At 38.5% G+C, this 13,954-nt stretch overlaps 1 protein-coding gene across 1 annotated transcript in view; it reads left to right on the forward strand.

Annotated features, from left to right (window-relative positions):
* Positions 1–10,427: 10,427 nt before the first annotated feature.
* Positions 10,428–13,954, forward strand: part of LOC122332703 (collagen alpha-1(II) chain-like) — a 31,703-nt gene continuing 28,176 nt past the window's right edge. Inside the window, exons 1-2 of the mRNA XM_043230075.1 lie at positions 10,428–10,672; positions 13,070–13,276. Coding sequence (XP_043086010.1) covers positions 10,579–10,672; positions 13,070–13,276 — 301 coding nt within the window. The 5' untranslated portion in view covers positions 10,428–10,578. The remainder of the gene's footprint in view (positions 10,673–13,069; positions 13,277–13,954) is intronic.

Genomic DNA, 13,954 nt, shown 5'->3' on the forward strand with positions numbered 1-13,954 from the left:
AGACTTATAGTGTCCTATACTCACATAATAACCTCTTCCTTCTAAGTATGACCTGAACCATTTGAGTACCATCCCAGAAAGCCAGAGCCAGTTTTCCAGTCTTTCTAGTAGTACGTTATGATTGACAGTATCACAGCACCAAAATCTAGTAGTACCAGCACAGATATTTAAGCAAATATCATTTATTATCTTTATGAGCACTGTCTCTATAAAAATATTGGCTAAAAGTTGTGCTTAAAAGTTTGTTATCAGGCATCTCAGTCATAATTTAAGCGTTGGACTAAATCTTAAGTGGCAGTCTGTGCCGTAGACTGTATTGATGACAGATGTATGAACCAATCACTGAATAGACTTCCTTATTCAAGAATATTTTCAGATAAATTCACAATCAATTTAATTTAATTTAATTTAAATGTTCCCTTTATTGTTGGAATTTATTTTTAAAAAATGTCAGGAAAAAAAACAAACCAAAAAAAGAATAAAAACACTTAAGAAGGTTTGAAAGTCAACACAACGAACGTCAAACTGTTTTTAAGACAAGATGAGAATTAATGGGCTTAAACTCTGGCGCTCCCATCCTCCGTTCACCAAACTCATCTTATATGTTACCTTTACTATGATAAACATTGTTTTTACAAAGAAAATGAAAAGGTCTAATGAATAATTTAATAATAATAACTCTGCACACCAGCATAGATTTGCCTATATATGTGGATGTGAGCATATGTTAGTGGCTTCCTATTTCATTTTAATGATATGAAATAATGTATAATATAAGATTTTTTTTTACTATTCTATAAATATTTTTCTGCTGTTCTTGCTGTGCCTAGATTTGACTGTAATAATGCAAAAATAATCACTTCAGATGAACATTTCAAGGGTTAAACAAACTAACTCTGATGAAAAAATAGTCCTTAATAATGCCTAAATATTTATTCAAATAAAAAAACCTAATACACGCAAATAATAATATTTGAAAACTAGTGTAGATACAGTCAAGATTATATAGGCCTATACAGCCATCTAATGGTTACACATCAGTATTACAGATGCTATATTTTGAGGTATTTGATACTAAGTTAATACTATTAAATTTTTTATTTATTTGTTTGAAATATTTTACGTTTGAAATATGGTATAGGAGTTCAAAGCAGTTTCTATTGTCAGACTATAATACATGTTCTTTCTCAGTTTCCAGAAAGCAGAGCAACCTTTCCATGAAGTTTTGATGCTGACCCAGAAGATGACCCAGACAGCAACGCTTCTACCATCTTAGCCCTCAGAGAAACCATTAGATACAGCACTACAAATGACCTAAATGAAAAGTATTTAACGGTGCTTAGGAAATCTTTATTACAATTACCTATTAAAGTTACAGAAGTTATTTTTTTGCTTGATTAAGATGTTTAGCCCAATATAAGACATGCATCGATCCGTTATACTGACACACATCCACTGTTTTGTTGACTGTGTATCTTTATCTAAGACGTAGCTGACTGTGCTAACTTCAGTAGTTGTAAAGACAACCATTGTGACAGAAATATTTGCTCGGAAAAACGTGAAAGTGGATGGCCTGATCTTAATGGCACGATTCTCAGTTTCTATTTGGTGCGCTATTTATACACGGGAACTGGCTTTGGCGTGATTATGAGACGCAGTGGTTAGGTTTAGAGCTGTGGGGAAGGTGTGTATCATAAGCACACCAGATACAAACAGGAAATGGTGCGATTGAAACACACTTTAATGAGACCAGGCGGAGGCGCACATTAACCTCCTAAACGAGCGAGAATGATAAACCTTCTTCAGTAACACCTGATCCTTCAGAGAACTGATTATAGCTTAAGAGGAACTGAGACAGGTGTCTCAAGACACATCAGACACATCAACTTTGAATGACTGGGATCTTGATCTCCAGACTCCTGTGATATTATGCAAATATTTGTATTTCTTTGGAGCTCTAGATAAAAGTAACAATGTTCACATGTACACAGGAGGTTGCACTTTTTTCTTATTTGTCTATTTAAATAAAACAAGCTTGGTTGCCTGGTTGGATTGAGACTTTCTTGATGTTGGAATATATCTCAGGATAGTAGAATATTACAAATGTAACAGTTCGATCTAATTATAACCTACAATGCAAAAGAATCAAGATGTATTCAAATCATCAGTAATCGTTAGAAATTAATTGTCCCCAACTAAGTGAACGAGAGGATGCAAAACCCCATCCTTTACAGAACAAAAAACCTTGGGAGAAACTAGGCTCAGTTGAGACCAGTTCTCCTCTGACAGGATGACCAGTACTTTATTTCAAGTTCAATGTAGCCTAGCAATCCTTTAATAGATTTAAATAATAAAAGTGTGATATGTGTAGGCTAGGTTAAAAAGATGTGTCTTTAATCTAGATTTAAACTGACAGAGTGTGTCTGCCTCCTGAATAGAGTTAGGGAGATTGTTCCATAGTTTAGGTGCTAGATAGGAAAAGGATCTGGCGCCCGCAGTTGATTTTGATATTCTAGGTATTATCAAATGGCCAGAGTTTTGAGAACGCAGCGGACGTGCAGGACTATAATGTGATAAGAGCTCGCTCAAGTATTGAGGAGCTAAACCATTCAAGGCTTTATAGGTAATTAGCAAGATTTTAAGATCCATTTTAGTAATTTAGATATGTTTTTGAGATGATTTTCAGGTCCAATTATTAGTTATTGCAGATTTGGGGAAAACAAATTTGTATAATTTAAGAAATCCCAAAGGTCCTTATTAGTTATTAGGTAGTTATTAACTTAAATTTTAAATATATACATATATATATATTTGTTAGTTTTAGTTCATTTTTATTTTGTGAACACATTTTTATTTTGTTTTTATATATTTTAGTTTTAGTTTCAGTTTGCACTTAAATCATAACTGGGGAGTGGGGACTAAAATAATAACAAGAATAGCAGTAGGCTGATATGTGTTACGTGTCAGGCACATCTCATTAAAAGCCTGGCAGACTTATCACACGATTCTGGCAAACGTTCCGACTGCTGTTTACACAGAGGATGCACATCTTTTTTCTGTTAATTATCACAAAAAAAATCTATTGTTTTCATCTTAGTTTTAGTTTTTCGTTTATGAAAATAATCTTGATGTGGACTGCTGTGGAAATTCAACAATGTATGAATGGCAGCGTGACAACAGAGATCCAAATGCAAACTTTATTAAAACAGTGCTTTATCCAAACTGGCAGGGTCCAACACCAACAAACAGTAATATCCAGAGCAAATCAGACTGATAATCCAAAAACAGTCAAGCAACAAATGGAAACCGAATGAAATGCTCAGAAATGTTTGATAACAGTGAAACAAGACTTCGCAATGTAATGTATGTGTGTAATTAAATAATCCTCCAGATTAAAACCAGCTGCGTGTGCAATCGGCTCCTTGGTGTGAAGTGTTGTGGGAAATGGAGTTTCTGAGTCAACGGTAAGCTTCTGGATGGAGTGCCCTCTTGAGGAGCTTGTGCACACCGTGACAAACTAATAGTTATGAGGATATTCATCTACATCATTTTAATTCTTTACATTTTTAATTTTACTATTTTTTTTGTCTTTGTTAATGTCAATTAGTAGAAGAGTATTTTTACAGTTTGATGGCTCAAGTTTTGATGATAAGAAGTGCTTTTGAGCAAACAAAGTAAAGTAAGGAAACAAAGTAGCACCTTCTACCTGAGATGTGATCAGAGACAGTTGAAGAGCAGATGTGAGACAGATGGTGGAACGGTATCAAACACAGGACAGGTTAAGTATTCACAAGGTTTATCTTGCATTTTCCTCGCATACACGCTGGATGAGGTCAGCTCATTCCCAGTACGAGTGGTTAGCATTTTTTCAGTGGCAAAAACACACCTTGCTTGCATTTTTGAAATCATGAATATAGGGAAAAATGCAAGGCAGTCAGCTCTGTATTTCAGCACATTTAACAGCACACACATTTTCCATTCTCTCTCTGTGGCTGTACTACTGTAGCTGGTGGACTAACAATAACATGTGCTTGAGCTGCTGAAACTTAAGCTTGCCAGAGATTCTGGCTGTTTTGTTAAAGGCCCCACTCCCATCTACAACCTTGGAAATACACAGTCCTAGCCCAAAGACAAGCCGTACTGAGCAGCATGTGTGCCTGTGCTTAGCCTTCAGTCAGTAAAGCAGTTTTTCAAAGCTTATTTGAATCAAGAAAGAAAATGTCAATAGTATCAAGTATCTTGGGTTGGGAAGTTAGCACTGATTCTGTAAATGGAGGCGAGCTCTACTGATAATGTCCAAAGATAAACAAGTCCTAGATTACATTTTAGGATGACTAGTTAAAGGTTTAGAACAACTTTCTTGTTAAACATAGAAATATCTGCTCTGTCTTTCAGACACCTCAGCATGGATGAATTTGGAAATACACTTTCAATTTCAGCTGCGTTTTGTTCAATGCAAAGTAAATGCAATGTAAAACTGAAACAAATTCTGACGTGCGGTTGCCAGTCAGAGGAGGTTAATCTCCTCTTCTTATTCCAGGGCAATGTTTGATAAATGACACACAACAAAGCTGAAATTTGGCTTAGCTCAAAAACAAAACAAACAAAAAACTGCCATGACATAAGATGAAATTCCCAGAGTGTGTGCCCTTGTAAAGACAGAGCTCCTTGGAAACCCATGAGCCAACCACAACATCTTTGTGTCCTCTCTGAATCAGGGATCTCCTGATCTCCAGTATTTAAAAGCTGCTTGTGTTGGGCTTCATCATGTGACTTTCTCATTGCCTCCTTCTTCAGTGTATTACAAAGGTACAAAACAGATTTCAGTACTTCCATAGGTTGGTGTATTAACATTTGAGTTTAATTTGAAAAACCTATAATGTTGTTACCGTGTTTTTATGGTAAGATTCAGGTAGAGTATAGAGTATAGAGTATAGAGAGGTACCATCTGCAGACTTCAGTTCACCCCACACCAACACTAGTTTATTAACAAAGTTGGGGAGGAGCATGTTCAAATAATCTACCCAATCAGCACGAGAGGAGGTAACCTCTGTTCCATGACCGTTTTCTGTCGATTAATCCTATCCTAACCATGGATTAGGGGGTATTCTGGGTTTGGACCAAATTCTCTGACAGTACACCAAATACTCATATTTTAAACTATATCTGATTGTAAGTACTTGTGATATTGAGCAGTATCAAAGTTCAGTTCTGGGTAAAAAAGATACTTTAAAGTAAGTTGAAACCAGCATTTCATGCTTTTCAAAATGAGTTTACATCTGCTACAAAGGGCCTTAAAGTGATAAAAAAAAAGAAAATTATAGAAGATCATTTAAGATCATGACTTAAAAGCCCTTTAATCTGATTTGTTTTTGTTATTTATAATTTGATCATTCTTTGATCAAACTTTTTCTCTGGTTTGAATTAGTTGAATTAGCACAGCAGCACATCAAAAACAACTGAATGAGCCTTTTCAACCAGCTGTGTGTGCTGTTGGTGCAAACGTTTTAGAAAATATATGAGAAATGAGAAATACTCAATATTGGTCACTTGCATTTAGTGTAAAGTATCTGCAAATGAAACTAAAACCTCATTAACTTAAAGGTGGGGTAAATTAATTTCTGGTAACCAAAGATGATTTTTGAAACGCGCCCCTATTTTGATAGCTCCGATGGCAGAGCTGATTGGTTCTCTGCTGTATCTGTAGCCAATGATCTCTCTGCTCAACATTCAAAGATATAACTAGTGTTTGTTGTAACAGTTTTGAAGTGCATTCAGAACAGCTGAAATTAACATCTAAGATAAGCGAATGCTCTTTTAAACCATATCACTGTGTTCCTTTGTGTGGTCTGTCTAACTGAATACAAAAATGATTGAATATAAACAAGTTTAAACTATGTACCATGTTAGCAGTTAGCATCAGTGCATACAGCTGCAGCAAGGCGTTAAGCATGTCATCGCTCTGAGGACACGCTGATAGTAACAGATACAAACAGGTTACATGAAATAAGTGTTCTTTGGTATGCATTTTAACTGGGGTTCACACTATTGCAGTCATCTCAAAGACAGTGTTACAGCAGGCAGGAATTAAGGGTATTGCTTAGATAGCTATCAATTGTGATGTAGTAGTAATTGAAATGTTTTATGGTTAGCCTAGTGCTAAGAAATGTGCTGCTGCATAGTTTCAGAAAATTAAGAACTTTTTTATTTTGCTTTATTTCAGTTTATACAAGTCAGTTCACCTGAAGTTGTGCACCGTAACCCTGATAATGAGAGAGAGAGAATGACAAGCATCAGCAAACTGCACGAATATGAATTAAGAAGCTTATTGCTGCCTCTAAAGACTAATGAAGTGTAGAAAATAACAGCATATATCAAATAACTAAATGATGAGATATGCTGAGGTGGATGCAGGGGTCTATTTTTTGTTTATCCTTGTTAATTAATGCTACTCATGGTAGCCAAGGCTCACATAGATAATATATGCAGTTCATATGTCTTGGTGATCTGCTGTTGAGGGTTGTTTCTGTTCCTTGTATGTTTATCCTTATGTGTGTTGGATACATATGCAGAGGTTATTCTTAAATTCAGCAGCATTTGTTTGACTGTACTGTATGGTCTCTTCATGTCTCCTGCTTTGTTGGGGGGTTATGACATGTATGTGGATGTATTGCTCTATCACAGCAGCAGTATAGCAGATCTATTCCGCCAAGACCAAATACGTTAACATTGTCATGTACATACCATGTTAATCTCTCCGAGAATTGTCATGACATTCTTCTATAGAAGCGTGCGGCGTAGCGTTCAAGTCAATAGGTGTCATTATTATACAGTCTACGTGCATGTCGTAGCTAAGTTTAATAGTATTAGGTTTATATAGTATTAATAGTATAAGTCTTAGGGTTATGTTCATACTTGGCATGTTTTCCATTAAAATCCTAAGTAAACTGTGTTTTCAAAAAAGCTGAAAGTTTGTTTGTCTGAAGATAGCTGAAACTTGACTTGGATATTTTTTAACAGGATCGTTGGAGCTTGGAACTGGACATTAAGGATTTGGAGCGCACACACGCACAGGGGACTGCGGTGTATGTGCTTACACAGAGTCCTGATGAGCTGGTGGTATTATTCAGGAGTGACTGGTTAGAACTCAAGTAACAGGGGGTGGTGGATGGTGGTGGACTAGCTGGTGGAAGAGCCTGGCAGATCCGTAACAGTACCATGGCCACCATGCCGAAAACCATGGCGCCATGGCGGTCTACTTCTCTGAAATGTCACTTTTCTGCATGGGTCACTAACAAGTAAGCAGAATACCTGATGTTCATGGCGCTGGAACTTCATCATGTATTGGCCATGAGACGATTCACATTGATTTGACCCAACACGCATGGTTCTGAGCCTTCCCCTTTTTCAGGTAGGCCGACCATCCTTAAATATGAAGGTCTTGTTGGTGAGTGTGTTGACTGTCTGCTCCAGTTTATTAGTTTTCTCCCAAAGAGTAGTAACATCTTACTCCATTTGTGATATCTTGTCCTTGGCCTTGCAGATCCTTTTGGAATGTGACTTTAGCTATGTTTTAAATGGCTTCAAGCATATCGGAGGATTGATTAATCATATCATCCCTTAATGACTAAATGGCAGAGAGAATTGAGTTTGTGGAGTTGTTCCAGTTAGCTAGCTATAGGCTTGCTCTCTTGTTCCACGTTGTCAGAGCCAGTTTGTGGTTGAGATTTTGGCTGTTGCTCCTGCTTTATTTTTTTGGTGGCATTGTTACTTGCACAGTTGCCTCTTTAGGGTACATTTTGGTCACTTTTGTAGAATTAATTTGACAAAAGTTAGGGTCAGCACAAATCTGCATTACCTAGCAATTGCATGCCATAACCAGAAGTTTAGCTTTCAACTCTTCATAGAAGTTGTGAATCTTGGTTGTAACACTGGCTCTCGAAGGTAGTTCATGTGTAGAATTGTTAGATGCAAGGCAAATAATTTCATGCAGACCCTCGTCCTCCACTTCATTAACTGGCCTACATGCTGTAGCCACCCATTTAGTCTATTGCTGGTGGAATTATCCATCAATTTCTGCTGAAAAATATCTATTGTGGTCTGCCTTTGGCGAGGGGGATGAGAGCTCTCTGAATCAGTTGTATGGTTCGCCATCAAGTCATATTTTAAACTTGATGAACTGCGGTGATAACATAATTCACATCGACAATAAAATCAACAAATTTTGTCTTCTCAAATATCATCATCACAAGTCCCTTTTCTGTTTGCTTCTGCACTCTTAACTGTCTGGCTGCATTTTCTATTTCTCCTCCTATGGGCTCAACCACAGGTTGAACAGAAAATCTGCACAAATTATTTTAGTGACGAGTCATCCTGATAAGTCATTTTTTTAGTTAACAAGTTTGCATTAACACGCTAATTCTGACAGTTATACTTTATTTACAAAAGCTTTCCATGAAAATCCAGCCATTCTGTTCTTGTTTGGGTGTTTTTTGCTTTATTACCTTTCAATTTTCCTTAGTTAAACAACAAATATTTATTTATTTTTATATAATCATGAGTTATTGTATATGCATTGCTGTGATTAGCTGGACTAGTGACTAGTTGTAACGTTAGCTGGAATAACAACGTAGCTGTAAAATGTATACATCTTCATCATGAGTAGATAGACACGGTGAGTTCATGAATCTGATTCACCTCATAGTATCAATCCTGCCAGATCCTTGTTGAGAGTACAGTTCGGCTGATCTGGTTTCGTCTGTTAAATTCTCTGGACAGGCAAAGCAGAGGAAGGGGAGGTAACCTTTCCTCATATGACAACAAAGGGAAGATTCCAGATTCTGCCTCTGAGCTTTCATTTTCTCCGAGACAAAGCAGGATACCCAGGACTCGGTTTACACCTATCTCCATTTCTAGCCACTGGGGGACCATAGGCAGGCTAGGGGAACTCATATTAATGTAAAAATAGGTTAAATGTTTCATTTTAATGTTGATGATCAGTCTTAGACACTTAGACAATGATCACTGGAATTAGCTTAATTCTGAAGCTCTGTGAGTCAGACATATCCTCAAGTACTGCAACATAAAACTAACCTATACACCTTCGGGGGGCTATCAGATGTCCTCTGAAGCAGATTGATAGGTTTTTGTAACAAAAATACTTCTAGTTTTAAAATTATAATCTAAATAATTGACTTCCAGCTTTGGCCGTATGTGCATCCCTCGGAGCGTCGACTTTCGTCTTTTTGACTGACCTCTGACCTTTGACTCAACCTATGATACGTATGCCGAGTCAGAAGCCAAGACACGCACTCGGTTTAAAGAGCTTCAAAATAATAGCCGCTATCCACCAGCATTACCGAGCTTGGAAGAGCCAGGATACATTTCTAAAAAGCTTAGACCGTGTTCGTCTGAAAGAAGAAAGTCATATACACCTAGGATGACTTCAGGGTGAGTAAAATATGGGGTAATTAAAATTTTTGGGTGAATTATTCTTTCAAACCTACCCCTCAGACAAAACTACAGGCATTTAACATTTCTGTATGATTTATGAGCTGTCATATTTAAAAAGGACATTTGACTTTTGGTTCCCATAATTTATGAAATTCCAGGTACACACCCACTCCTTTAATTTTTAGTTTTTTAATTTCTCATCAGTGTTCAGGAGAGTTTACCAACACACCTGATGTTTCTAGTCATCCTAAAGACCTGGAATACCTCGTTTAGGTATGTTTGATTAGGTTTGAAGCTAAATGTGAAGTTAAACTCAACATTTATACATTCATTATATACATCTAATACTTCTTGCATTGTTTCAAAGCAGTAGCTTTGATGAACCTGTTTGTGACACGTCCAGCAAAATGTCCTGATTTACCTCTGACTAGCACATATTCTATATGATATTATTAATAATACTAATAATAAGAAGAATACAAAAACAATGACATAAAAATGTATAATATTAGTCTTTGTGTTCATTCAAATAGAAGTCTCCAGTGGATTGTGGTATTACTGGAGGGCTACGCTCAAAGATCTGCAACAACTATAAAGCTGTCTTTAAAGGGTTAAAGGGAAAGCTTGGAGCTTTTCTGCTGTTAAAAGATTTTTAGATTTAGACTCATCAACATTTATCAAGAAAGATTTACTAATAAATAAGCCGATCAAGAAAACTTAAACATGCTAAATCTATACAGTGCACATTTTAGATCCCTGTATAGCATCCCTGTTTTCTCGCAAATAATTGCACTTGAAAGGCTGTTTTCTTGGCGGAGGTTTATTGTGCTTCTGTCTCTGAGCTGCACGTGAAAGGAGGGCTCTTAAAGAATGGGTGCGAGAGGAGAGAGCAGGGCAAAGGTTCTCCGATTTCAGCTTCATGGGGGGTAAAGGGGTGGATTTTTATTTCCGAAAGCACGCTCTCCATTCAGAGCTGCATGGACTCAAACCCGCGGCCCCTGGATCAGGAGTCTCTTCATCGCACACTATTCTGGACTAATGCTGGATGCCCGTCACTAGGAGAAAACACTAAACCCAAGCGCTTTCTCTTCTGCTCCTGAAACGCCGCATGTCTGCAGTTTAGACATGGTCCTGTCGGCGGATTCTAGGACTTTACTGCTATTTGTGGCAACACTAGGCGCATTTTTGGCCGTGGTCAAATGCCAAGAGGAGAATGACCGTGAGTTTGCCCACCATTTTCTCAATTTACGCTCAAAAGTTTCGGAAACGTTCCGCTTTAATGCACTTCGATGCTTTCATTCTTTCAAATCTTTGAAAACGCCGACGGTTGTATTTATTGCGTGAATATTAATGAACGGTCATACTTTGCGCTCTGCAGGTTGAAAGGTACTGGAAGAGAAAATATGCGTGTTTGAAATAACAATGCTTTTTTATTGGAAAAGAAAGAAGATAAGCCGGACCAAATAATTATTTTTTATTATAAGAGAAAATCGGGAATAAGCAAATTAGTTCAGCTTTTATTTATTTAGTCTAGGGCATTTAGTGGATTCATAGCTCCTGGTTAGAATGTGTTTATATTGAAGAGGAAAGAATAACAAAGAGCACTAAGCGGCAGTGTGAAGGTATTCAGGGTATTTCATCCATCAGGACACCTGCGGGACATTCCTAAAGCCTCCACACACACACACACACACACACACACACACACACACACACACACACCGCTGATTTATTTATTTATTGACTCTGATGGTTTTATTCTGTCCTTGTTTATTGCTGGCTGGCTGAAGGGCTCCTGATGGCCTGGAGGCTCAGCTGGTCAGGCCTGTAAAGGAACACATTCCTCTGCTGTCAGGGGCCACCGGGGCGAATCCAGGCTTGCTCCAGCGGCAGATGCTCCAAACACCTTCCAATTATGAGAAGTTTGAGCTGGAGGGATTCAGAAAGCACTGCTCTGACTGATCGTGAAGGGTTCAGAGGTGTATCAGTAGTTGAAGTCAGCAGCGGTGGGCCTCTGCCAGAGTTACTGTTCCATACAGTTAAAGTGCTTCCATCTGTTTTCTGAATTACCCAGGGGCTACGATAGTCCGGGGAAAGCAGGAAAGACTGTCTGGCGAAAAGCTATTGGAAAAACATGAAAAGGACAGAGGCAGCTATTATAATTCAGCGAGCCACATTCCTGTGATCATATTTTGGAAACGTAGAAGTAATAAGCTCACCAGTAAACAGAAGATATTTCACAGAGAGTTTTAAAAATGGCAGTAAAAGTAAAATAAATTTGAAGAGAAGCAATTAGGCAGGGCAGAGAGGGAGAGAGGGAAGGGGGGCTGAAAAGAAACTGAGCAAAAGCTAACAATTGGGTTATTGTAGCCGAGAGGCGTATGAGAGCTTCCTCTGAGCTCCCGTAGGGTCACGGATCGGCTCGTCTGGGTCTGAACCCTTCAGTCACCGCATCGTTTTACATGCTGCGACTGGCCTAGCCTGCATACATTACCCTACACAGAGGTTTAAAAGAGAGAAGGACAGGCACGATCGAAACCAGAGACCTCCCCTCACCTGCGTCCAATTTGGAGCATTCCTCCATTTTCCACTTCAAAAAAGAGAAAGAGCTCATGGTTGTGTTCCTGCAGCTCAGACAGTAGATTCAGAGACAGAATAGAAGAGTGATGAAGGCCTGGAGCGTGTGTGTGTGTGTGTGTGTGTGTGTGTGTGTGTGTGTGTGTGTGAGAGTGAAAGCTGTCCGTTTTTTGCACTCTCTGGCGTGTGTGTTTGAACTGGCAGCACACACACACACACACTTCCTGAACCCTGTGTTTAGATTAGCCAAAAGCTTGTGAATTGCTCAGTCTTTACTTTGCAGAAAGGCGTCATTCACCACCATATGGGGTCTGTAGGAATTTACAGAAAATAAACAGTCCTGTGAGGTAAACAAACACAGTGCTTGTTTGATTACCCTCAATCTCTGCCCTGCTCCATTTCCTCAAACTGCCTGTGAATTCATGAGCTACTGACTGAAGGAGTAGAAAAAGTGTGTGTTTCAGGATTTTTTCCACAAAGTGAGTTTGTGTGGTATCAGTTAATTGGAGCAGGTTGTGTGTTTGAAACTATCTGTAAATCAGGACAGCGTCGCCAGACTTAAACTGGATTTGGAAATGATTGTTAATTAGCTGGATTCATTGAGATCAGTTTTATGCTGCCATCTTGTGGCGTGTGTTTGAATGATGCTGAACTGTTTGACAGCAAAGACAAAAGCTCTGATCAACGATGCACTTTTCAATGCTTTCTACTAATACCATGTTACACTAATCCTGAAGCTTCTGTGGTTTGGGATCTCAGATGCAAATCATGGATTTAATGTGATTGGTGTGTTTCACCTGAAGCTCTGTGCTGTAACTCACTTACTCACCAGACTCCTCCTTCTCCTCCTCCTCCTCTTCCTCATACTCCTCCTATTCCTGTTTCTCCTCCTCTTCCTCTTCTTCTTCCTCCTCCTTTCTCCTCCTCTTCTTCCTCCTGCTCTTCCTTCTCCTTCCTGCTCTTCTTCCTCTTCCTCCTCTTCTTCATTTCCTTCTTCTCCCTCCTCCTCCTCCTCTTCCTCTGCTCACGCTCCTCACAGAAGACCCCGGCAGCTGCACACAGGACGGACAGTTCTATAGGGACAAGGACGTGTGGAAGCCAGAGCCGTGTCGTATCTGTGTTTGCGACACCGGCACGGTCCTGTGCGACGAAATCATCTGCGAGGAGTTGAAAGACTGTCCCAAACCTGAGATCCCGTTTGGGGAGTGCTGTCCAGTCTGTGCCGCTGACCAGCCCTCCTCCCCTGGTCGTAATTTATTTATCTCTCACTTTTATAAATAAATTACAATTGTATTTATATTTGTTTGATGGTTTTGGGTTTTTTGCTTTGTTTTTCAAAGCATCTTAAAATTTTATGGATGCCTTAAAAAGAAAAAGAAAAAAAAGAACCCAAAACAACCTGGCAAACCATCTGAAATGAGAGCAGTCTAACGCTGGTGAGACGCAGTGCTGGCTTTGTCTGGAATGGATATCACTGGCGGCAGGAGTGTGATGGACACATATGGGAATCATTTAGAGAGAGCTTCACTTCAGCAGACATGGTATAGAGTTTCATCTCTGACTTAAAGTCATGGAAGGAGCTTCATACTTTGAATGATTTCTCGTAGACATCTTTACAACAATGTCCTCAGAAAGGGGTTAAAATAGTGTTAGTTTTGTTAGCAGACAGACCCCAGGTGTGTTAAGACTGTACAAATTGGTAGTAAATAATATATTGGTGCAAACTAATGCTACAGCTAATGGCTGTAATAGTAGCTGTAATCTAACATTAATTTTAATCTCATTTTACTGTAGAATGCTGTTAAATTTACAGTTTTTCAAAGTGACAGAATCACAGTTCACATAACGCTGAAATAACTGTTTTATCTTCTGGGTTTTTATCAGTTATTAGGGTTATCATGGAGTTTTGTATTTGTTCTTATGA

The sequence above is a fragment of the Puntigrus tetrazona genome, unplaced genomic scaffold (genome assembly GCF_018831695.1).
Source record: "Puntigrus tetrazona isolate hp1 unplaced genomic scaffold, ASM1883169v1 S000000148, whole genome shotgun sequence".
NCBI lineage: Eukaryota > Metazoa > Chordata > Actinopteri > Cypriniformes > Cyprinidae > Puntigrus > Puntigrus tetrazona.